The following is a 27,296-nucleotide window of genomic DNA, read 5'->3' on the forward strand; positions in this document are numbered from 1 at the left end:
GTGTTGACCATTAATCCCCAACCCCCCACCCGGCAAAGTGTGATACTTGGATACTCAACTCAATTCAATATACACTTATTAACACCTACTAGGTGCCAGGCACTGTGCAAAGTTCTGTGGAAACTAGTAAGAAAATGTGATAGTACCTGCCTTTCAAGAGCTTAGAATCTAATGGCAGAAGACAATGCCCAAAAGGAAGCTGAAAAGGGCCAGGAGCAGGGAGTGGGACAGCCTGGGGCATGGTGTTCTGGAAAGTTGAAGCCTATCAGAGTTGCAGATGGAGTTGGCTGAAAGATTGTGAGCCTTCTATAAAGGAAGGCTCTGAGAGGAGTCTAGTTCCCTCTAGTCCTCTAATCAGAAGGGAAAGGAAACTAAAAGTGAGTTGAGAGAGTGTACCAGAACCCTGGGTGATCAGCTTATCCTAGGAGAAGGAGAGGGCAGGGGATGTGGTATTCTGGTACCTTTCCCAATCTTTTCATCCTGTACAATTCTTCTCCTTGTTTTCCCGTAAATCCTTCATAGAAAGTCTACACACCAGGCTGAAAGCCTTTTGATTTGACAAATATTTATGTTTCTTGAATGAGAGCTTTTGAGTTACATCTCATTTGATATGACAAATATTAGATTGAAATGATTATTAAAGCAGAAATCATTAGTTAACTAATAGGACCATTAATTCTATATTAAAAGTTTCATTTTTATGTCAAAGCTCTATATGCCAGTTCTTCTGTTGTCTTTGATTAAATAATATCTTTTAAGCCATGAGGAATAAAAACTTCTAACCTGTTTTGCTGGCTCTTTGGGCTATCAAATTCAGGGAGATGGGATCCATAAAAGAGACACAATAGTCCAGAAATAATATTCCTCTTATTCACAGGACATAGTTAAGATTTGGTTTGCTCATACTTAAACTTTGGTAAAACTTGTTGAATGCTTAGAGGCACTTTGGATCATCTTTGATGTTGTAATCCTTTTAAATTAACAAATGCTGTACTAAAATTGGAACAATACAGAGAAGATTAGCATAGTTCCTGTGTAAAGACAACATGTGAATTTATGAAGTGCTCCAATTTTTTTTTTACTAGAACATCATTATGAGAATTAAAAAAGGGATGGTTTCAGAGAAACCTGAGAAGACTTGTAAGAACTGGTGCAGAGCACAGTGAAAACCATTTATGCAATGGCATTGTAAAGACCAAGAACTTTGAAAGATTTTAGAACTTTGATCAACTAAATGTCCAAGCATGATTCAGGATTCCAGATGAAGCATGCTACACACCATGTGAGAGAAAGATGATAGATTTCAGATTGCAGATTGAGACATATAATTTGGGGGCATAAATAATACAGGGATTTTCCTTTTTTTGTTTGACTATGTATATTTATTACAAAGTTTTAGTTTTTTTTTCTTTTTCTCAGTGAACAAGGGAAGGTAGGAAGGAAAGAAAATAGATTTTAGGGAATTGAAAACAATTGATTTAATTTAAATAAACATTTATTGAATGCCATCAGTCAGCAGTTTTGTATTCCCTCATTACCTTGTGGTATAGAAAGATACAAAAGAAATGAAAGATACAGTTTCTGTTCCCAAAGGACATATTTTGAAAGTTCTTGGTCAGGCAGTAAATGCACAAACATTTATTAAGTGGTTACTTTGCTCAGGTACTGCACTAATGATTGAGAATATATTTTTAAAAAAGAAAATATTAATCCTTGCCCTGAAGGAATACATGTTCCAATGAGGAATACAAAATGTAAATAATTTGGTACATAGAAGATCTATACTTATATCCATATCTTTATAACCATCTATAAATATATCTATGCCTATCTTTATATCTGGACAGCTAGGTGGTATAGTGGATAGAATTCTGGGCCTGCAGTCAGGAAAATTCCTCTTCCTTAGTTCAAATCTGGCCTCAGACATTTTCTAGCTATCTGACCCTGGGCAAGTCACTTAACCCTGTTTGCCTCAGTTTCCTCATCTGTAAAATGAGCTAGAGAAGGAAATGGCAAACCATTCCAGTATTTCTGCCAAGAAAACCCCAAATGGAATCATGAAGACAGGCATAACTGATAAATATATCTATGCCTATATATGCTATGTTTCTATCTATAGATATAGATAGGGATAGAGATAGAGATAGAGATAGAGTCAAACAAATTGTAGAGCTTTATCTTTGCCCCTTTCCCTTAGCCCCTTTTTGTCAAAAGGAATTTGACTCCTTTGTTTACAATTCCCAGAAAAACCTTAAAACTTTTAGATTCTCTCTTTGAAATCTTATTCAAATGCACTTTCCTTCCTGACTCCAAAAAGAACTTGGCTTCAGTTTGTTTACTGGTCCCAGGAAAATCTTCAAGTTTTAGAAACTGCCCTATTTCCCTTTAAAAGCCCTTTGAAAGCAAACTTCCCCTTCCAGCTCCCTTCATTATCTATTCTCGTTGTCTGTTCAAATCTCTCAGACATTCCAAACAGAACTCCCACCTGGACCCTTCCTCTCAATCACCTCCCCCCTTCAACTGGCCTTGCATTATGTTCCATTGCTTCACCTTCCTATGGCCTTTGGTCACTTCTTACACTTAATCCTAGCTAGGTGCCACAAAGTCCAGAACCCAGGAGTTCTGTTCACCTCAGCTTACTAGCCACTCCCATCCAGATCTCCTTAGACCCCTCCTCCCATCACTCCAAACTGCTTGGCCACTCCGAGACCCCTCCCCCAGTCTTTCTGTACTTAAGACTCACCTTTCCCCCATTCTGATGCTGGGAATTTCTCATGCCCCTAGTGGCTGAGACCCCCACACCCACTTGTAACAAGTATCATCTGGCCCACCTTAGCCCCCAGCCCCCATTCAGACCTCTCATGCCCAGAGGCTGATATTCTCAAGCCTGCTTATGAGAGTCACCTGACCACCTTAGCCCCCATTTAGATCACTGATGTTTGTGTTCCTTGGGAGTCTGACCTACATGCTTCATTTTTAATAAACTTTTTCTCTGGCTGGAAGAAGATATGGGTTGAATTCATTCAGGCAGATCTGCACTGTGATCTAGGGTTCAGCACCCCAAAACCTCCTGTGATTTTGGGGTGCCTCTGTGCATCTAGGAGCACCCCAAGATTGCGGGAAAAAGCCCAGATTGCACCCCAAGACCTCCCTCCTCTTCAAAATGAATGAATGAATTAAGAATTTATTAAATACTATTTGCAAAGCACTGTGGATATAAATAGAAAAGATAGTTTCTGTTCTCAAGGAGCTCACATTTTGATTGACAGGAAGGTAATCTGAAAAGGGAAGGCACTAGCAGCTGATGAAACCAGGAAAAGTCTCCCACAGAAAATGAGATTTGAGCTTAGTCCTAAAGGGACCTAAGGAAACTAAGAAGTGGTGAGGGGTCCAGAGCATGCCAGTCACGTGGGACAGTTCATAAAAAGGCACAGAGAAGGGCAATGAAAAAGCCAAAGCTGGTCAATCAAAGGATAGTTGATGAACTCATAATTTCTCTCATATAAGGCTAAGGTCAAACCATTTCTTGCAGTGCAGTAATTGAGTGACCTGGAATCTTCAGGAAGAACATGCGGAACAGGAAGGCATGATATGCAAAGAAGGTTTTTGTTAGTTCTGAGAAGCCAGAGAATTGAAACATCATTAAAACCTCCTAGAACTCCCAAATCTAGGTCATCTTCTAAACTACCCTCATGTGAGGAGGTCATTTAAATCGAACACATTCCAAAAGCCAGGAGCAGAGGTTAGAGGAATTTAGGGCTTTGCTGATCTGATTGCCTGGGGTCCTTTTGGTGTCTGTACTGCTTCTCACCTCACATTAACCTACTGTAAGGGAGTAACTATTGTTACTAATTTTTTTAAATTGATTTTGGCCACATTGCTTTGTAGTTTTTCCAGCAGTTCTTTAAAACTAAATTATTATGTTTTCAGATTTATCAAACATTGATTTTTTTGAGTTTTATTCCCTTTCTTCTTGGTCTAATCTACCATTCATCTGCTTTTCTGTTTGTGGGTTTTTTTTTTAACAATACTATATGATTTTGATGATTACTAGTTTATAATATATGTTGGTATTATTACTCCATCTGTGGTACTAACATTTTTCCCTTGATATAAATTTGTTCCTCCAAATTAATTTTATTTTTCTGTTTTGCTTTATAAAGTATTACTACACTAGTTACTGTAAGGCCTCTGTTGGGCTTTAATTAAATTGTTTTAATTAAATTAACCCAATATAATCACATGTTCTATGTAACAGGTTGCTGGCAAGTGAAATATATTTCTATAGAGTTCATTTCCAAATGAGAATAAGAATTCAAAATATGGAAACCGTAGCAGAGAAAATTGCTAGGCACTTGGTGACATAAAGCCAGTCAATGAACCTCTGTTTGCCTTAGTTTCCTCAACTGTAAAATGGAGATAATAACAGCATCTACTTCCTAGGGGTGTTGTGATGATCAAATGTGATAATATTTGTTAAGTATTTAGCACAATGCCTCACATAGTAGGTACTATATAAAAGCTTGTTATTGCCATTGCTACCATTATTATATTTTACTTAATTATTACTAGCATCATAGACATAGCTGTGACCTTGCTGTCATTCTTTGCACAAATCATGAAAACACACACACACACACACACACACAGAGGTAGAAAAACTGATTAATCTTTTTTCTCTAATTATGCCATTCCAGTGATAATTGCTGGGTTTTCCAAGGGGGGGGGTATTTTTTATCACTGTAAAGCAAAATAAAATCAAATTTTAAAAAATCACCTCATAAAAATGAGTTCTAATAAAAAATGATCAATCTGATTTAAAACCAATTTTTACCAATATTCTTTAAGGAATAACATTGGACTCTGGTTGATAGCCAATTTGAAAGACAAACGGCTATGCAAGGAAGGCAAAAAGGGGGTTCTCTAGATGGTGGCAGTTGTGATTTGGTGCAATGATCAGACTTCTATAATGGAGCATGATTTCTAATCACCAAGTCCACGAAGTGGAATAGTGGATGAGGCAGAGAGGGAAGGGAGATGGAAAAAGAGAAAATGGGAAGGGAGAAAAAGAGACAGATGGATGGACAAGACACACAGAGACATACAGAGGCAGAGAGAGAGAGTCAGAGAGAGGGAGGGAGGAGGGAGAAAGAGGAGATAGAGGGGGAGCGGGAGGGAGAGGAAGAGAGAAATGGAAAGAGAAGGAGTGGACAGAGAAACAGAGAGAGAGAGAAGCAGAGAGAGACAAAGGGAAGGGGGAGACAGACAAGACAGACAGAGATACATAGAGAGACATGGATGGGGAGAAAGACAGACACAGAGAGGCAGAGACAGCTACAGGCAGACAAAAAAGAAACACAGGCACAAACAGATAAAGATTCAGAGAGATGAAAGAGCAAGAACAGAAAAGAGAGCACGAGTATTTGTAGAGTTGAGCAGAGCAAGTATATGAGCAGTGTGAAAGCTTGTGTATTTGGATAGATGGGAAATTATAGCAAGCAAGTCCTAGGTTTGGCAAAGGCTGCTTCATTTCACTGGTGCATATAGAGACAGTCTTGTGGCTGCAATGCTCTGCCTTGGAGATATATTAGCATTTTGGCAGCTATAGACATTTGACATGGACAGTATGGAGACAATAATTTTCTAAATGCTAAAAGGAACATCTCGAGGCTGGACAAAGGTAAAGGAAACTGGGAATTATTTAATGCTAGAGTTTGAGAAAGTTTGTGAGTGTGTCTATAACTACATCATATTGGAAATAGCCCTGGTCTTGGACGTGAGACCTGAGCTTAAACTCTGCTTTTGCCACTGAATAATTCACTTAAATTCTAAGTGCTTCACCTTCCTCAACTGTAAAATAGGGATGCTACTTACCTCAGATGGTTAGTGAGAAGAAAGTGTTTGCAAGCTTTAAAATGCCTTTAAAAAGTGAATTATTATAATTACTATACTTGTTCTAATGATAACAATTACAGAGAACTTATTCTTTTTGCTGTTGAAGGTATAAACACTGGAAAAACATTAAGTGTGCTGTACCTCCATATCTATCTGAGTTTCTCCCCATTATTTCAGTGCCCCCCAGTATGGGACCTGGCTAACCTGGATGCCACGAGTGAGAGCTCTCCAAGCTTAAAAATCTTGAAAGATTCCTTAGCTGTGAAGGAACTACAGAGCATGGAGAAGCACCTTGCTGGTACGTACGGGTTTATTGAATATTTGAGAATGTGATGGGGAAAAATGAATAGTACCTTTCTTTGAGTTTTAATGGAAAAGTCAGGGAAAACATGTTCAGGCTTGAAATTATAGGGCTTTAAATATCTGAACAGAATTTCAGAAAAGCACCATTGAATAACTTCACTTGCTTGTTTTAAAAACCAAGTAACCTGTTAGATGACAGAAAATGATTTAGAGCAAAGTGAGAAGAGATTAGACTTCTTTTTTTTGGGGAAAACAAAAAGGGACAAAGTAGTATATCCATGATATGTCCAACAAATCTTACATTGACTCTACTTGGTCATCACTATTACTTAAATGTTCTTTTTAGCAGAATTGCATGATTCCTTACAGAACTGGAGCTATCGTTACTTCTTGCTGACAAATCATCAATGGTAACATGCTGCAACTTCTTGATATCCATCATGCATCTTTCCCTTGCCCTTGGGTCATCCAAGATTGTGATCCTTCGGAAACTGCAATATTTCATGATTTTTAGCAATGTAGTATCCCTGGTGGAATATTGGTGTAAAAAAAGTTTCCACCAAAAATATTGGTGGAAAAAATTTGAAAGTGCTGTACAGTTTTCTAAATTCAATCCAGACTGTTCTTTCCCTCTGTTTCATGAGTTCAGGTTCATGGACCACTTTGGCAGTCTGGTTAAGTATAAGGAACCCCTCTCAGAATAATGCTTTTAAATGCATAAACTATTAATATAATATATGGGATCACAATGTTACTAATTACATGTTATATGATTTATAGAATTATATTGAAATATAGATTAGGGGTGGGAGGGAATAGGGTAAAAAGAACAAACATTTAAGTGCCTATTATGTGCTAGGCACTAGACTAAGTGCTTTACAATTATTATCTCTTTTAAGCATCACAACAGCCCTGCAAGGTAGGAGCTATTATTTTCCCAATTTTGTAATCGAGGAAACTGAAGAAGACAGAGGTTATGACTTAACCAGTGCCACACAGATAGTAAGTGTCTGAGGTCAGATTTGAACTCAGGTCATCCTGACTCCAGGCCCAGAACTCTACTCACTTTGCCACTCAGCTGCCTAGGTTAAATAAATACACTTATAATTTGATGAATGCAATTATCAAAACATTTAAAAGAACAACTTTGTGAACCCCAAGTTAAGAATCACCACTCTAATCCAATTCATATCCCAGCTCATTTTTGAAATGGGGTTCCTGTCTAAGTTGTATATAATGATGGACTCAGTCCATTGAATTATATGTCATAGACTGGATGATAGGGATTCTTCATCCATTTGTTTTTTCCCATGACTTCATATCTATATAGAATTGAAGAATCCCTCTAGTACTCTTGGGTTTGATGTAGTCATTGGGCACTATGTTATTCAAAAACTGGAACATCTCACCTGCTGTAAAGAACTTCTCTTCCATTTGGACTCATTGAAGACTTCATCCATGAGAACAGCACACTTTTTTTTAAAGCATACATCTCTTTATTTTATGCTTCACTTAGGGAAATCTCTGTAGTGGCTGGTTCCATCTGCCTAGGAATCTCATATGATATTAATATTCATGTGAGAAAGACTTCATTTTATTCCACTGGGTCAAAAGCCTTAAAAAAAATCCACAAACACATGCAACAAGATCTTGTATTCTTTACATCTTTTGGTTACTTGGATGACCATAAAGATACAGACTGCTGTAGAAAACTTTTGGCCCAAGTCAGTTTGTCTCGTTTTATTTTCTTCAAGGATACTCTCAGTAAATGTATAGGTCATTCTCATAAAGATTTTATGGGGAGAAAAAAGTAGGCAAATGAGGAAGTAATTACTGATGTCCTCTAGATGCAACAGTTTAGTAATAGCACTTTTGTTGTTGTTGTTGTTGAGTCATGTCTGACTTCTCATGACCTCATTTGGGGTTTCCTTGGCAAAGATACTGGAGTGGTTTGCCATTTTCTTCTTCACTTTGTTTCACAGATGAGGACACTGAGGTAAACAAGGTTAAGTGATTTGACCAGGGTCACACAGCTAGTAAGTGTCTGAGGCTAGATTTGAACTCAGGAAGATGCCTCCTAACCCCAGGTCCAGCACTCTATCCACTGTGCCACCCAGCTGCCCACTTCACACTACAGGTGCTTAATAAATACTTGTCCAAATTGGAAAAAAAGGGATCTCAGCAACTTTTCTAGCTATTCTGTAGAAGTATTGACTGCTCCCCAGCCCTTGAACTTAGCTTCAGCAGCACAGGCCCATTTCTCCACCTCTATCCTGATTTCCCTCTCCCCACTCAAAGTTCTCACATGAATAACATACTTACTCAATAATTCAAGGATCCATCTTAGTTGCAGGGACTCTCACCATTTCTTGTGTCATGGAAAACTTTCACAATCTGGTGAAGCCTATGGATTCCTCAGAATCAGTTTTTAATTGAAGGAAATCCTAAACTTCAGATAGAGGCTAAAATAAAGTTTAATTTTCCCCCCACCAAATTTATTGATGACTAATATCTATCCATGAGGGATCTGTGGATCAAAATTAAGAACCACAGTTATAGTTAATCTCTCCAAAGTTGAGGAGAGGGAGAGGACAAGTATTTCTTAATGGGCTTACTATGTGCCAGGCACTATGCTAAGCACTTTACAAATATCTCATTTGAACCTTACATCAAACCTATAAGGTAGATGTTATTATTGTCCCCCTTTTACAGATGAGGAAACTGAAGCACACAGAGTTTGAGTGACTTGTCTAGGGTCATACAGCTAGTAAATGACTGAGGCTGGATTTGAATTCAGGTCTTCCTGACTCCAGACTCAGCACTCTGTCCACCTAGTTGCCTCACTCATGCAGCCTATTTCTAGGATCATGGTGACAGAAATAGACAATAGCTCAAAGGCCATCTAGTCCAACTCATTATACTTGACAAATAATTTTGAGTACAATTTCATTGGTAAGTAGACAGCCAGTCTCTGCTTGAAACTTTCCCTCTAAGGGAGATTTTCTACCTCCCAAGGTTGTCCATTGCATTGGGATAGATCTCAGTATGAGAGTTTTCCCTTTTCATCTGCCTTTCAGCAACTTCTCTTCACTCTAATTAATGAATGTCTTATAAGGCCAAACACAATAAATCACATCTTTTCCCATGACAGCCCTTCAATTACTTGAAGACAGTCATCATCTCTCTAATTCTTTCTCCTCTACACTAAACCTTTCCCGGTTTTTCAATTGATCTGAATATGGCATAGACTTGTTTTCCTATCTTCCTTCAGATATGTTCAAGCTGGTCTTGTCAATGGTTGTAGGAAAAAAAAATGTGAAGCTCAGAAAGGAACATAATACTCCAGATATGTCAGTCCATGTTGTTGTTATTGTTGTTCATTCATTTCAGTTATATTTGACTTTTTGTGGCCCCATTTGGGATTTTCTTGGCAAAGATACTGAAGGGTTTGTCATTTCCTTCTCCAGCTCATTTTACACTTGAGGAACTGAGGTAAATAGGATTAAGTACTTGCCCAGGGTCATACAGCTAGTAAGTGTCTGAAGCCAGATTTGAGCTCATGAGGATGTCTTCTGGACTCCAAGCCCCATTGCGCCACCTCGCTGCCTATAGCTCTAGTATTTCCTGTATTTTAGGCAATGCCAGTGTCAGAATGTAGACAGGTACATGACAAGAGCACCAAGCCTGGAGTCCGAAAGATGTGAATTCAAGTCCTTCCTTAGATACTTCCTTAGATCCTTACTAGCTGTGTGACCCTGGGATAGTCACTTAATATTTGTCTGCTTCAGTTCCCTCATCTGTAAAAGGTGGATAATAGTAGCCCCTACCTCCCAGGGCTGTGGTAATGAGCAAAAGAGACAATATTTATAAATTGCTTGGCACATAATAAATGCTTCTTTTGTCTTCCTTCCCTCCTACAGAGGACCTGAAATTGAGGTCCAGTTGCATATCTAGATTTATATCATTATGTCTTTTTCCAGTCTTTTTACTGAATTTTTCATCAACTTTAATATGTAAATCATTCTTTCTGTCATTATTTTCTATTTAGTTTACTCCCTCCAACACATTATTTGTGTTTGTGTGCCGGGGCTCTTTTTTTTTTAGTGTTCAAATTTGGGGAATGACTAGGCTTAGAAAACTGATTTTTGCTATCCTTGTAGTATGAGAAAAAAAGCATTGGAATTGGAATCCTGGAACTTGGGTTTAAATCCGATATCTAGAGGAAATTGGTACAATTCAAAGAGCACTAACTCTGAAGTCAGACAACCTCCATTCAGATGCTCTTTCTGAGCTGTATGACCTTGGGAAAGTAACTTAACCTTAATGGACTGCAGTTTTCTCATCTGAAACAGGAGGAGGTTAAAATAGATGGCCTCTGAGATCCCTTAGCACTCACCATCTTTGATCCTGTGATTGTTTTCTGTAATTATGAACAAGTCACTCCAAATGTCCAGGGCCCAATAGTTGGTAAGTAAAATGGTATGTGTTTATATGAGGAGGCATCAGACTAGATTAACACAAAGTCCTTCCATCACTACATTCTCTGGTCCTGTATTACAGAATTCTGTTGGGCTAGGAGCCTAATCTTCTTTGTAGTGACAGCCATATGATTCAGTGGATAGAGCTCTGGATATGAAGTCAAGAAGACCTGATTTCAAATCTAACCTCAGACATTTACTAGCTGTGTGACCCTAGGGAGTCACTTAACCTTTGTTTGCCTCAGTTTCCAGAACTGTAAAATGGAGATAATAATAGCACTTACTTTACAAGGTTATTGTGAGGATCAAATGAGATAATATTTATGTCACTTAGCACAGCACCTGGCACATAGTAGGTGCTATATAAATCTTAGCTTTTGTTGTGGCTGATGTAAAAGAAAGAAAAGCAGTCCAGACTGGTGATTTCTTTATACAGGGAACTCCTTGAAAGGAGACTTCCTTTACCAATAGAGATAAGCAGCTTTGTAACTTAAATTCTTGGAGAATGGTCTGGGATACTAGGAGGTTGTTATTGGACAGTGTCACATGGTCAGTATGTCAGAGGTAGGATTTGAACTAGTTATGTCAGACCTCTCTACTCAATGTATGGGATCATCAGCCTATAGCCTTATCAAAATTGAAACCTGTTAGTAACTATCAGTTAATGGGAGCTGAGAAAGAACAAGTCAGCCTCTGATGGTAGCTATACAGTCCCTGCTGTGGGAAAAACTGGAATAGCCAGCCTCATGCTCTGCTAGCCTAGTGGGAAAGAGCACATCATCAGTGTGATACTAAGCTATGGGTCACAGAGGCTTCAATTAACCTGGCACAAGCCTCCTATTGACTTCAAATGGAATTTTGTATATGGGAGATCCAGCACACACTAGCAGCCATGCGACTTTGAAAATAATGAGACCACCTTCCCAGTGACATGAGGAGCCAGGAAGTGGTATATTAGATAATTGCACTGAGCTAAATGACAGCAAGTCTGAGATGAGTCAAAGTTAACATCAAACGGGAGATACTTGGGTAAGTCTGAAATGTATTGAGACTTAGCAATGACACAGCGCCAAAAAGGTTGAGGTCTTGCATTTAGTATGGAAAAAAAATCCAAGGTTTCAAATACTTATCTCAGTCTTCTGAACCTTAGGAGTGTGCAAAATTGGGCTGGACATCTCACAAGAATTAATTTTTCTGCTGAAAATGCTATACTGGCATTCAGTTTCCTAGGCCTAGATGGAAATATTTTTTTGGCTCCTCCTGCTTCTTGGTCCTGGCTGTTTTCTCAAAATGCAAACACATGCAGAAAAAGGGTAATAAACCCCAATGTTCAGTCATGTCAAGATCTCAAAAGATGTTTGCTTTGAGTGTGGTTCTAAAAATGGGCATACCTTCAGGAGAATGGAACATTTATTCTTACTTAATATGATGCGGTTTGGCCCTTTTCAAGACATCAGCCCCAAAATGACTTTGTTCCTTAAGGTTCACTAGTTTATTTTTGCTAAAAACTGAAAATGGATGTGTATCTAATACAGGCTGGGGCCTTCACAAAAAAGGAGAAAAGAAAAATTTGTTTAGATCACTTTGGTAGAGTAAGGATAACAATACTTTGGGCATCTTCAGGCAACTCCATAGCTGTGTCTCTAGTGCTGGATTGAAATACATACATACATACATACATCTATATCCCCACATGTTGCTAATGTTCAGTTGTGTCTGACTCTTTATGACCACATAGACTGTAATATGCCAAAACCGTTCATGGGTTGTTTTGTTTTGTTTTGCTTTGGTTGTTTTTTGGGCAAAGATACTGGAGTGGTTTGCCGTTTACTTCTCTATTAGATTAAGGTAAACTGAAGTTAAGTGATTTGCCCAGGGTCACACAACTAATAAGTGTTTGAGGCTGGATTTGAACTCAGGTCTTCCTGACTCCAGGCCCAGCACTCTATCCATTGAACCACCTAGCTGCCTCATATGCATACATGCACATATACAATCATATACACACATTCCTTTGTGTGTGGTTGATAAGACCATCATATTTATCTAAAGCAAATAAATGCTTTAATTACTTCTCTCTGCTCTTTTTCAGATTTGCTTGCAAGCAAGAATCTGTATTTGTAGTTTTGAGCTCTGAAGAACCATGGTCTCTTGGTCTAATACCCACTATAATTACAACAAGTGCTTTCCTTTTTTGTTTTTCAGTCTGTTTTTATGGTACAATATCTATCCCTTAGAGTGACCTCAGAATTAGTGAAGCTGTCAGTACAACAGGGAGAACTAAATTCAAGGGCATTTGTGATTGGCATACTATGTACTTAACAGAAAGCAAATTCAATGATGCTTTGCCACAAGGAGGTTTCTCCACACATGCTCCTTGTCCATAGTGATTTTCATTTCACTTTTAAATTTTACCACATTTTGCCCAGTATGACATTGTAAAATATACAATGTGTCTTATTGAATACTTGCTTTTAATCTCTCTCTGTCTCTCTCTCTCTCTCTCTGTCTCTTTCTCTGTATTTCTGTCCCTCTCTCTGTCTCTGTCTCTATCTCAAACTTAATTGCTCATTCATTTATGTGGCTGAAGACCTCATTTTGAATGGGCTAACATTATCTTCCCCCTCAATCTTTTCATCTCAATGGAAGCTGACTTCCTCACGTTTCCTCCCCAACTCAGGCTCAGATATCTTTTTTGGTTGTTTTTGTTTATCTACATTTTCCTATCTATTTCCTATATTCCCTATCAACTCACAGCCTTAGTATGATTTTCAATTTCTCCTTCTCTTCTCTGGTCCCATGTATTTTTTCCTACTTTGATCTCTCTTTAATAGACAGCCTTTCTATTTCATCTATATAAATAAAACTTTCATCTCTGCCTCCTAATACTGTTCCTTCTTTCCCTTTGGCCTCCCTCTTCCTGTCTTCTTACCTTCCTATTGATTCAGAACTTGCAAGGAAACTGTCTTCCTTTATTTATGTTCACATCTACATCACCCTCCTTTCCTACTCTTTGTACTGATGACCCATCAACTTTAATTTAGAGTTCATGCTTCTTGGCATTATTTTCAATATCCTGCCTCTTTCCACCTATAACTCTTCATCTTAGCCTGTCATCGTCTTCCTTCTCATTTCTCTTGCCCCTGGGGCCTGGTAGATCTAGCTCATCACGAGATGACCTTACACGTACCTTGAAGTTACTCCTTAAGGCTCTCATTTAAAGTAATCATTTCTATTTCATCCACTAATAAAAATGACATGGAGTAAGGGGAGAACAAATAAAAGTCCAGAAACAAATTACTAGAGTTTTTATCTTCTAGATTTATTATTTGCCTTGTCTAGTTTTGATATTTCAGATAGACAACATATATATTCAAAAACATCAGTATCAACTAATTGAGTTTTATTCTCAAAGCATTGAGTAGACTCATGGTTTTGTGCTTGTACTTACTTTCAGGGTTGTTGTTGGTTTTTTTTTTCCATTTTTAGGTACATTCTAAGTCTCTTACATACTTCTTATCTCTAGTACTTTAACACAGTGCCAAAAGTTTTGTAGATTTTATATATATATATATATGTATATATATATAATAAATTTAACATTGTATGAATGAATGAAATACAAATTTTTTAATGCCAACTATATATAAGCCCTATTTTGCATGTTGGAGGAGATCCTCAGTTTAGATCAAAACCCAGGCCTTTCTTTTATAGAACTTAAATGAACATTTTTTTTTTAGTGCAGATGAAAGCATTTGTAAAAGTTTACATTAAGAACAAGTAATTGTTTTTTCTTATCTCCAATATTTTCATGCCTCCTAATAGTTGTCATCTAGTTTTTGTTCCATATTTGTTTTGAAAGTCAATCATAAAATATGACATATAGGGGCAGAAGCACATATAAGAATAATGGTAGTTAACGAATGTGTCTATAGGAAGCAAAACCACCTTTTCAACATTGTCCTCGAAACCATAGGACAATTTCCCAAACTTTAATATGTTAATAGCTTAAGTTAACTTAAGTTCTTCCTGGTCCTCAGTCCTATGATGCTAAGATTTTTTTTTTCTTCCCTACAATCTGATTTATATGGGTGTATGTATGGGGAGCGTGAAATTCCTGTTGTTTTTTTAAATGCTAATGAAACTTATACATATTTTCTTCTTCTGAAGTTTACCTTTTTCCTAAAGGCATATTGTTTGTTACATACTTTTTCAAGCATTTGAAGAGCCAATTAACTCAGAATATTAATATACTCAATTTGGTTGTTTTTATATAAATATTCACTTGCATTTGAGTTTTTCTCAATCATTTTGGAATTGTTTTAATAAATAAGAAATTTGTCTGCAAAGACAAACTGAAAATACTTTGTGTAATGAGAACTCATTCTGGTGTTTAATACATACACACATACATAAATATATGTATATATATATATAATTATACTACTTTGTTGGCTACATTTTATTTCTACTTAAAGGACTCGGAGAAAGAATTCTTAGGCATAGGTTGAATTATGTTATAGCTATTTAGTGTGTGTCAAATTATACAAGGGTGTCTGAAATAGGAAAGTAGGATTAAAAAAAAAAAAGATGGCAGTATTATTGCTGAAAGAAAACCAGAGACATATGTTAGGAGAAACAAATACAAAATCTATTTGTGTCCATGCATTTGGAGTGGAAACCTGTTTCTTTACATGTAAAGAAATGAAATGACTAGAAATATTACTTATCTGTAAATCAATCACTTTTTTTTAAGTTAAGGAAACATGGCCCAAGAATATGATATACATTAAACTCTTATTACACATAGGCATTGCATATCAGTTTTCCTGTATACTCTCTTCTGAGTCATAGTTCAGGAAGTCAGTGACCCCTAGCCCTTTAGTCATTTTGCAAAGACTTAGGTTAATTTAATTTTAAAAGAATACATTGTATGTTTGGTTTAAATTATGAAGTTCAAATTCTTACTCACTAACCTTGGAGACTGTAGACAGGTATTTTACAAATTCCAAAGTGACAGGTATTGATTTTTTAAAAGCTTAATGGAAGTGAATGTAAAGGCATAATTATCTCAAAAGGTAAAATCAAAATTGCCCACTGATTTTATGAGGTCATTGTTTCAATTAGATTAGTTTAAGATTAAATCATAACACTAGGAAATATTTCTAACTGCCCTTCTAGATATATGTCCAATAATTACCCTTTTTGAAGCAGCAAAAGATTTGGATCAATGAAAGGGTAGAGATGACATTCTTGGAGATAGAGCTCACCATTTGGAATCTGTTCTTCTGAGTAGCAGTCTTTTAAGCTGAACATTACTAACATGATTTACCCTAATTTTAAGTGCTTCCCCTGGGCCTCAGAGACAGACAGATAAAGCCTATGACTTAATATAAGAAATGACTATGAATATGATTGAAATTGTCTGCTTTCTTCATAAATCCAGTAGCCGTCATTCCAAATCTCAACAGAATCAAAACATACCTAGTGCTAATATATCAATGAAAAATAATTAATAGCACATATATGTGTAAATATATACATACATACACGTATATGTGCATATATAAAGCATCTTGAATTCAAATCTTGTCTCTGATGCTTCTTATAATCATTACAAGGTACTGAACTTCAGTATCATAATGAGTAAAATGGGTATAATAATACCTGAAACTTTTTTTCAAATGTTTCTTATGAGGAATAAATTATATAATGTTCATAAACAGACTTGCAAATATTAAAGCATTTATAATATAGTGCTTTGTTTTCAAATCTAAATATATACGTATATATGTTCCAATTATTATCATTATTATATGTTTTAAAAATAAATCTTAAAAATACAGTGGAAAAAAAAAGAAACAAACATGTGAGGTAGGTTTGTGGTTATTATTGTGCCTGTGATTTCAACAGTGTTTGGTTAAAAGCAAAGCAAAAATCTTTTCTAAAAAGGTGAATCATATGTAACTTTTGTCTTATAGTATTACCTTAAGTATTGATAAGTTAAGTGACTTGTCAGTAAGCATATAGCTAATGTGTGGCAGAGGCAAGACTTCAGTTGAGGTCTGACAGATTCCAAGGTTAGCCCTCTAACACACATGAATATATGAGCTTATATTTGGCATGTCAGAAGTCACTAAATCCAACCCCCTTATTTTCCAGAAAAGGAAACTAGAAGTCATTGAGATTAAGTGACTGGCCAATGGTCATACAGATATTATGTGGCAAAGCCAGTATTTCAAACCAGGATCTTAGACTCTAAATCCTATGCTCTTTCCATTATACCACTCAATTCCTCTCAAGGTTGGTATTGTAGGTATCATTATCTCCATTTTACAAGTGAGGAAATTGAGGCTCACAGAGTGATTTGTTTATTGTTATGGGATCATACATCTGGATTTAGAGCTAGAAGGGGCCTCAATGACCATGTATTTCAACCCTCTTATTTTACAGATGAGGAAGCTGAGGCTTGGGAGGTAAGGTGACTTATCCAAGGTGGAATATAAGTTCTCTGATGCCAGAGTTAGAGCTATTTCAACCATTCCCCATTGGATATCTAGATTCATTACAGGACAGTTGTCTTAATAATGGCTAAAAATGGGACTGTTTTTTTTTCCCCACTTGCTTAGAACTTTGTAAAATTAAGCATTTTTTAATGGATGAATATGTCTGTACATGCAAGTAGAGTTCTATGTATAGTCTGTATGTATATCTGTAATCATTATGGATTGTCTGATACAGTGTGATTCACCACTATCCCCTTTTTCTCAGAGAGTTTATATTGTATTTTGAAATTCATGTTTTAAAGCATTTTTAAAAATGTATGACTATTTTGGAGGTTTACTTAGTGATAAGTAAAACCACATTTCAAGAATTTTTTGAAATGTTTTATGTCTAACAAAAAAACAAAAGATACATTTCTTAACTACTATGCCATGCCCTTACATATATTTTCAAGGGGTATTTGCTTGTATATGTTCATCCATGTCTGTGAAATTTACAAAATATTACCCAGTTTTTTCTCCTTGATATGAAAAAGAAAAACTAGTACTTTGAATTTAGCACTAAATTTTAAGACTTCATATTTAAAAAATATTTCTAAATACTCATTATGATCAATAACATATTGCTGTCACATTTAAGAGATGAAAAATTGTTACTGAAATAAGTTTAGCTAATTGCCTCACATATTATCACATTCCTTTTGATCCAAGATCTTGACTTCTGATGGTTTTCTTTGTCTATTTGGCCTCTCTCCAAAGTTTTGATTCTTGCCATGAACCTTTATTTCCTCTATATTTTATTACTTGTGAAAATTTTATTTTATGCTGTGTATTCATCTTTGCCACATATTTCAGCAAATTTATGGATAACAATCTGTGTAACCTTTTAAGAAGATGATACTTTTTTTTTTCCCCTCTGGTGTAGATATTGAAAAGGACCTTGAACTATGGGAAGAAGGAAGACTTGCGAGAAATCCAAGCAGTATGCATAATGTTTCAGTTGCATCTGACCTTCAAGGAAATCTTCAGTCATCACCAAGCCTTAGCACAAGACCTCCAGAACCCAGCCAAACAGGGAAAATCATTCAGCTCCAACTCCAGGGAAACAAATCACCCCCTTCAGTTGACAGCAGAGTACGGGTCTCCAGTATCTCAAATAGTAGGCCTCATCTTCTCATAGCCCAGACAAACAGGCCTCAGACGCTGACAGTTCCAGGAAGCAGACCTGTAACTCCAAACAGTTTGTTGACTCGACCTCTTACCCCTAGCAACCAAGAAAAGAAGGAAAGGATTATTAATATTCAAAGGAGCAAGTCTGTCCCATCTAAGAGCCAAATTGGGAGAGCCCTCAGCACTCCTTCTGGGCTAGTTATTCCAATAAGTGGAGACAAGCTAACAAGTACAACCCTGAGAAGCAGTTTATCTGAAGTAAGTTTTCTTTTCCCTTTGTTTGTGCCTCTTGTTTTGTAGTTAAAAAACAAATAAACAAACTACACACCATAAGGAATTTTTTGGGTCTGAATTTCCAGAACAACTTATGTTTTAGTTGAAATGAATGCAAATACATTGTCCTCTCCAATATGTTATTCAAAAATGATCTGGTGAGCTCGAGATAATACTCAGAAACATGACAACTACAATATATTCTTTTTTTTAGCTAATAGAGGCCAAAAAGATGGTACTACTTTATCAGTGGTTAGATCAGGGATTCTAATTTTTAAAAAATTGAAGCATCCTTTAATTGCTACTTTACTTTCGAGAAACTACAAACCTCTCTCTTATTAAATGTAGCATAATACTCTTTCTCTCTCATGCACACAATCTCTCTCTCTCACACACACATACACACATGGTTTAATTAAAGTTAAATGTACTTTTAGAGGCTATTTTTCTAATTTCACAACAGAAAGACACAAAAATACAGGATAAAATCTACTCCTAATTCTGCCACTGTGTATGTGTGTGTATGTGTGAGAGAGAGACAGAGAGAGAGAGTTTTTAAAATTAGTCACTTATCTTCTCTGGCCCTCAATTTCCTCATTTATCAAATGGGGCTAATAATCGATGTCCCTTGGGTTATCATAAGGATCAATTGAAATCATATATGCAAAGCACTAAGTATCTTTTCTCAGATTTCTACCCTTGATGTCAGGAAGATTTGGGTTCAAGCCCTCCCTCTGATATAACTTACTGTGGGACACCGGGACAGTCACTAATAAATTCTAGTTGACTGATAACTAACTGATTGATTGACTTAACCTTGCTGTTCCAAGCAACTTTTTTTAATGCTATAAGTTACAAAGTCAGTGCCCAAGGTGCATTGGAAGAGTTACTTTGCTCACTGAAGCATACTTATATCAATGAAATCACAGGCCTTACCATAAAAACATCTAAAGTTAATTGAAAAATTTATTTTCTATTTTTAAATATTTGTTCAGTAATTTTTCAGTCATGTCTGATTTTTTTTTACCCCATTTTGGAGTTTTCTTGGCAAAGATACTACAGTGGTTTGCTATTTCCTTCTCTAGCTCATTTTGTAAATCAGGAAACTAAGGCAACAAACTGGGTTAGGTGATTTGCCTAGGGTCACATAGTAAGTGTCTGAGACCGGATTTGAAGTCAAGAAGATGAGTCTTCCCGATTCCAAGGCCATTGCTCTATCCACTGGGCCATATAGCTCCCCATTAACCATAGAAATGTGACTTGTTATTGGAAATGTCCTGGGGTAATGTAAAGGCACTGCTAGGGATAGCTACAATAGCAGACATTGTATTACATGATATTTCTAATTAATGGTCACAGTCTGAAAATGTAAGTTTTTGTCTCTAAAAAGTTTTATTATCTAAACATATGTAATCCAGATGAATTTAAATATTTTTGTTTATTAAAACATCGTATCGAAGTCAAAGTGTCCATATAATAGAAAAATGGTTATTTTTATTATTAACATTATTTTTTAAACTGATCTTGTATGTTAACTTTTAGGAGATATCTACTGGATTTAAATTTATGGAAAAACAGGCTTATATCATATTTCATTTCTTCAAAATGTTTCAAGTTTAGATAACATGCGACAAGGCAGCTGATCTAATCATTGAATTAAAAGCTTCTAATTTACAAAATCTGACTTTTTTGTTTATAAAAGTAGTCTGAAAAAACTTTTATTAAAGTGTTAAAGTTTAGATAGTCCCTCTCAAGTATAACTTAGAACATGAGAGCCACTCTTCCCCCAAATGAAGTGCGATGATCATGAAAGAGTTAACATTTATTCCAGAATGAGAGGACATACTAAAGTACCTTACTGCTATCATAACACAACTGAGGAGGTGAGGGAGTTTTGAAGAGACGAAATTATTCCCCAATTCTCCTCCCCCCCCCCCCACCGATTTGTTACTCTTCTTTTTCGATCGGCTTCCTGACTTTTCTTTCAATCTCTTTTCCTATTTGCCTTTAGGGAGAAGCCTCCAGTAGGGGACTTTCACTGAAAAACTTCATGGAAGATGTGAGTTTTAAGGGGGATTTGCAAGGCAGCCTGAAACCAGTTTCTTTTAATTCTGTCCACTGGCTTAATGTTTGCCAGCACTGCCCACGTGTTATAAATAATACTCACCTTATCATAAGCAGTATCAATTCCCAGAAGAAATGAAAAAGCAATAGGCTCCATTTTCCATAATGGAAATCCCCTCTGCATTAAATCATCCCTGTATTCTGTGTTGTAGATGTTCTCAGTACTAATCATGTTAATAATCAAAATGCTAATCACATAATGGAATATTCCTTCCTTCCTTCCTTCCTTCCTTCCTTCCTTCCTTCCTTCCTTCAAAAATTGCTTGAGTGTCTCTAATAAAAAAATTTGGGGGCTACAAGTTATAGTTGATCTATTTCCACCACCCACTACCTTTGCCTTAATTCAATCATCTGACTAAATTGGATGTTGGATTGGAAGTCAGAGAAAATGTCTTCACATGTTTTTTGAAGGATGGCTATAAAGCAACAAACTTTTTGGAGAGGAGAGTAGTGTGGAATGGAACTTCTCCGTCTGGTGAGATAGAATTCTTAATGGTTGTTTTCCTCTTAACACTTCCTCAAGGAAAACTAGTTGTACCAAGATTCTCTCAGTTATTGTTATGAGGACTGGGATATTCCATTGCTGAACATTTTCTTGTTTAGGGGTTGACATGATCAGTATCAACTTGAGGCAAAGATTAGAAGAAAAAGTCTCACATTATTCTTTCAGTGATGAATTGCTGTATTCAAATTTGAAGCCTATGAAGCCCTTCTAGAAAGAAGATGGAGAGTAGAGATTGCAATAAAAGAAAGAGAATAACTACACAAAAGACTTAAGTTAAGCTAGGGCAAAAAGACAAAAGGATAACAGAAGTTAGAAACAGGAAAAGTGGGATAGAACAGGAGAGCTGATAATAATTTAGTGTAGAAAATTGGGAGAAGATGTGTAATGAGTAATTACATGGAGGTGCAAATATTTCAAGTTCTCCTGAGATACTTTGAGGAGAGGTGCACTAATAATAGAATCCCACTTTGAAGGCTTCACAACCCTTATACATCCAGCTTTGACTCAGTTGTTGTTCTTTAGTTGATTAGTCATGTCCGACTCTTTGGGACCCCTTCTTGGGTTTTCTTGGCAAAGATACTACAGTGGTTTGCCATTTCCTTCTCCAGCTCATTCTACAGATGATGAAACTGAGGCAAACAGGGTTAAGTGAATTTTCCAAGATCATACAGATTGCAAGTGTCTGAGGCAGGATTTAAACTCAGGTCACCCTGACTCCAGGGCCAGTGCTCTGTCCACCGTGCCACCTAGCTGACCCCTGCCAAAGGACAGAGTCCACTCCAATCAAAAAAAATAGAGGAGGGGGGGAGGAGGGGGAGAGGGAGAGAGAGAGAGAGAGAATCTCTGCATGATCTTATATAGATCTTTTTCCATAGGTCAATTGCCCTCTTAATATAGAAGAATGGATTGAGTGAAGTACATATGTTTTGTTTTTATTTTGTTTTGTTTTTTAAAGAATAAATGCTATTCAAACTCATAGCCCTTTTAAGAAGAAATTAATCCCACTCCTAGAATTATGACCATATTGACTCAATGGGTCATTGCATAATAGCTAAGCTTTATATTTTTCCATGTCACACCACTCTATCATGTACTGATGGGTTTTTTCAAAAGAATCCTTTTCCTTTGGAATCAGGTAAAGATTTCCCTCTTATAGTCCTTGAACACAACTGGTTGAACAAGTTATGGCTAGATAGCAAGTTTGGTGGAATATAAAGAAATAGTGAGTAGTTATTAGCAAAAATCATTAGAGTTTTGTTTCTATTTTAATTTTTCTATTATAATTATTTGTTATAGGGGACGAACTGGATTGAATTTAGTTTCTTATAGTCATTCCAGCAAGCTAATATGTTTAAATTTCCCAAGTATATGTGAATGATTCAGGGCTCTCTTTCCTTCCCTCAATCCCTGGACTCACCCAATATTTTTACATAATGACAGTTGTTGTCAGTAATTGAGTTAACAAATGACAATCCTTCACAACAAAACTATAAACAAGACTATAATGAATGAATTTGGAATACCCTATTTCCTGTCTACAAACATGAATGCTTTCAGCATTGCATACACACACATCTCAAAGTCTGTTGTGACAGTGGCAGTCATAAACCACAGAGACCATGTTGGCCTGCCGTTGTCTTTGTGTCTTTTGGCATTATTCACCCTAGTTTGTCTTCTCCCATGGTATAACAATCAACCTAAAAAAAAAAGATGTTTTCCCCTGTTTTGGGCCTGCCGGTTTTCACTAAAATTGACTTCATAAACATTTGTTTTTATTTAGCACATGCTACAATTGAGTCAGTCATTCAATAAACACTTATGATGTGCCCTCTCTGTTTCATTGTGCTAAGAGTACAATGCAGTAAGCTGTACTGCCTCTATTTTCCTTCTTTTCTTTCTATACCTGCTGCACCTTGGACAACTCCATTCAGATCAGAGTCTCTCCTTAGTGATTTATTCTCTCACATGGAGAGACAACTGTAACCACATGAAATTGGAAACTTTTATTTAGGTTCAAATCAATGCCAAGAGAAAGATAATGACTTGGCAAAAATCTAAGTTGGATTTGGCTCATATTTTTATGAAATGAATTTATTATTATTAATAGTATTATATTAGCTAGCTATTATTTAATGTTTTTAAGTTCACAAAGGGATTTACATAGATAATTGGAATCTTCTAAGGTAATATGATTATTACCTTATGATATTTTACATATAAGAAATACAAGTATTTCTATGCCCATGAGGAAACTGAGACTTGAAAAAAATTGTGATTTGATGATGTTAATAACAGTTTACCCAAAGCTTCTAGTCCGATAGTCAGCACTTTCTTTCTTTTCTTTTTTTTTTAAAGGGCTTAAGTGACTTGCCCAGGATCACACAGCTCATAAGTATCTGAGACTACGTTTGAACTCAGGTCTTTCTGACTCCAGACCTGGCACTCTATCCAGTGAGTCACCTAGCTGGCCCATTGGTGTTTTTTTAATAACACCCTGTCAGAAAAGGTCTTGACTTTTCAGTACAATTCACCCAAAACTGTTTGTATGCATACTCTGTGTAATAATAATAGCTTACATTTGCATATTACTTCACAATTTCCAAAGGATGTTCACATTATCGCATTTGAGTTTCTTAACAGCCTTGTGAGGTGGTTATGGCAGGGCAGGACAAGTATTATCTCATTTTATAGAGACTATTTAACATATACATAATAACTGTGTGACTGGGGCAAGTGACTTAATCTCTCTGTGCCTCATTCCCCTCATTAATAAATAAAGAAATTGGACTTGATGGTCTTTAAGGTCCCTTCAAGTTTTAAAGTTATGATTCTGTGTTCTGTGATCCTATGATTTATTATTACCTTACGTATTCTTGGCGGATACTGGGTACAGAGAAGAGCTTTGGAAGGCCCTGACTGGAAGCAGGGCCTATCTGCAGATACATAAATCTGGCCTTGTCAAGATTGACTTTATTATAGAAATATTACTAAAAGTTTTTAATTTTTATGTAATTATAAGTTTAAGAAGCAAATAGGAAAATAAGTAATAAAGTGCTAGACACTGAAGTAAATATTTTTATTGCTAAGTTTATTTAGAGTAATTGTTTAGTTATTCTTCAAAATCTCGTTTCTCATACCTATAGTTCAAAAGGTTTTTCTTTCTTCACAAGCTAGTACCTATAAGCTCACCTTCTATATTTAGGCCAGATAATACCTTCTACTTAATTGAAATGAATGAGACCATCTAATAGGAGTTGCTGTTAATTGACCCTCCAAAACTTCTCATATCACCACACATTTTCTCTTATTTTCTTCTTGTCTTGGGAAAAACTCTCTCTGTTCCTTGCAGTCCTTTGATGTGTGCCCTTGATCCATCCCCTGCCAACTATTTCAGAACATAAATCCAACTGTCAATGAATCTTCCTTCCCACCTCCCTCTCCTGCATCTTCATTCTCACCTTCTCTACTGACTCTTTACCATTTGTTTACAAATATGCCTTAGCTAATCAGTCAATTAATTAACATTTATTAAGCATCTCCTATGTGTTGGACACTGTGCTAAGAGCTGGGGATACAAAGAAAGGCCTCTTCTACTCTATCTAGTTACCATTCCATCTCCTTTCCTTCAATGCCAAATGTCATGAAAAAAAAATAGTCTATAACTTCCTCAACCCCATCAAATATAGTTTTTTCCCCTGCTACTGAAATTCTTTTCTTAAAGCTCACCATTTACCTCCTTATCACCAAATCCAAAGACCTCTTCTTAGCCCTCATCCTCTTTGACCTTTAGGCCTCTTCTGGTACTCTTAACCCTTCCTACCTTCTATGAGGCACTCTCTTTCCCTTTTGCTTTACAGTGCAATGAAAAGTCTGAGAGATTCAATAGCACTACACAGGCTCCTGGTAAGGTACAAATGATGATGAGGACTGTATGTCTGTCACTGGAGGTCCTACCTAGACAAGTACAGAGAAGTTCATCACCAGAAGATCAGCACCAGATGGTAGATTTTTTAAAATAGCCATAGCAATTTATGAAAACTGAATATTGTAGGGTTTGTAATCTGTATTGGTGGTGGTTATTATGAAATCATAGATTCCTGAAGTATGAGTTATTTGTTGTAAGACAAATCTCTAAAACTGTAAGTTGCAGAACAGATGTTAATCTCTCCATGTAGAGAAAGTTCCTCACCCAGATTGTCCCATATTCATGAAATCATGGGTCCAGGTTAAAAGAAAAAGAAAGTTGTTGTTGTTTTGTATGAATGTAATATCTCATTAAAGGCAGGGACCATGTATAATCTAAATCTTTTATCTCTCCCATTGTCTAATAAAGTGATATGTATATATGTATATACATACACACACACATACACACACACAGAGCAATTGCTTAATAAATGATTGTTGGTTTGAATTAAACAATTCTAGAAGGCTAGCTAGGGTTGACCTTGGATTTCAGAAGTGTTATGTATAAACATTCAGTCTAATGGAGTTTAGTATACTAGTTTACTTCTAAAAATTTTTAATCTATTAAGAACTATTTCATCAAAAAATGGGAGTCCAGGTAATTTGAGTCAGAATGTCTTAGATTTATTTTAGTGCCAATATTTATTTCTCTACCTTGTCTATCCTAGGAAAAGGCAGCGTGAAAGGAGACAGATCTGAAATTAGAGGAACTCGGTTTGAATTCAAGCTATTTACTAGCTATGGGATTAGTTTTCTCATTTTTAGAGTTATTAGAGTAGATGATCTCCAAAGGTCCTTCAAGTTCTAAATTTGTGCTTCTGTAATTTGTTTATGTTGTATTAAATATGAATGGTGACTTGCCATCTTTGTCCCATTAATCTGGTATCCATTTTGAAATGTTAAGATTAAAAAACCCTCAATAAATATAAATGAATATAATGTGCAAGACATTATGCTATGCATAATGGATATACTATTTGCATTGGATATAGAAAGAAAAAAACGAAAGTTTTTGCCCTTAAGGGACTTATATTTTACTAGATGTTGGGAAACGTACCATGTATACAAGTAAGTGTAGCAGTGATGAGGTGGGGGTATTGATCAGGTTTTTTTAACCATTCTTAACTGCCCCCCACCATTGACTACTATTGATTCATTGCCTAGATGGGTTTTCCAATATAAACACTTCCATTTTCTTTCTTTTTTTTGTTAGCTCTGAGCCCCCATTCAGAGACAGTGTTTTACAAACCACCTCAACTTTTAGATTTATCTCTATCTTTTCTCTGGGGAATACTGCCCTTCAGTTACTTCCTCCCAACTGTGTTCTTAATAAGGACAAGAAAATGTTGATGGTTAATAGTGTTTATAAAGAAAAAGTAAAAATTTAAAACAAAGAAAGGTAAATAGAATTTCCCGAAGTCCAAATGGAAAAGTTTCAGGTGCTATGAAGAAGATCAAGTGGACAGAGAGGATCGGGGGGGTCTCTTGTCCAAAGGTATTTCAGTGACATAGTTTCTGTCTAGATGTACTTAACGCCCAATGGGCCCAGTTCTTTATGGAGTTTGCCTTTACTTGTTTTGCTGTCCCAATTCCATATGATTTCTTACAGTTTACCTTTCTGTAGCTTCATGTATTTTCTACTCTTCTTCTTAGAGTTTATCTCCTGGATTCATTGAGTTTAGTTTTAATGGTCACCCAGAATCATGTGATGTCATTCTTTATCCTATGACCTTACTTTCTGACTCACTGAAGGGATTAATTTGCATTTCATAGAGAATTCATTTGTACCTCATAAAGGTGTACTACTGGTACTGGTTGCATTTTTGCTATTAGTTTAACACCTCCTTATCTGCCCCTTTTCTATAATCAGGTTTGTGGGGGGGAAAAAACAACTCTCTCACATGTATAGTATAAGATAAATCAAGATAGGAGAGATAACTAACCACTCTGGGGATCAGAGAAGGCTTCACAGAGATAACACCTGAAAGGAGCTTTAAAAGAAGACCATATTCTGAGTGGTTAAGGTGAGGAGACTGTACCCCTCAGGTACATGAGAAATGGCATACATAAATGTACAAA

The 27,296-nt window shown here is 36.3% G+C and overlaps 1 protein-coding gene and 1 non-coding gene across 3 annotated transcripts in view; both read left to right on the forward strand.

The window, feature by feature from the left end:
- Positions 1-27,296, forward strand: part of LOC114054098 (uncharacterized protein C8orf34 homolog) — a 393,219-nt gene that overhangs the window by 334,464 nt on the left and 31,459 nt on the right. For both annotated transcript variants that reach the window (XM_027877212.1, XM_027877213.1), the window contains exons 11-13: positions 6,073-6,193; positions 18,105-18,607; positions 20,634-20,681. In XM_027877212.1, the coding sequence (XP_027733013.1) occupies positions 6,073-6,193; positions 18,105-18,607; positions 20,634-20,681 (672 nt within the window). The remainder of the gene's footprint in view (positions 1-6,072; positions 6,194-18,104; positions 18,608-20,633; positions 20,682-27,296) is intronic.
- On the forward strand, positions 971-1,076 carry LOC114054338. Its single transcript, XR_003570462.1, has one exon. It is a non-coding gene; the product is annotated as a U6 spliceosomal RNA (small nuclear RNA).

Source organism: Vombatus ursinus, unplaced genomic scaffold (genome assembly GCF_900497805.2).
Source record: "Vombatus ursinus unplaced genomic scaffold, bare-nosed wombat genome assembly UNPS02014812.1, whole genome shotgun sequence".
NCBI classification, from domain to species: Eukaryota; Metazoa; Chordata; class Mammalia; order Diprotodontia; family Vombatidae; genus Vombatus; species Vombatus ursinus.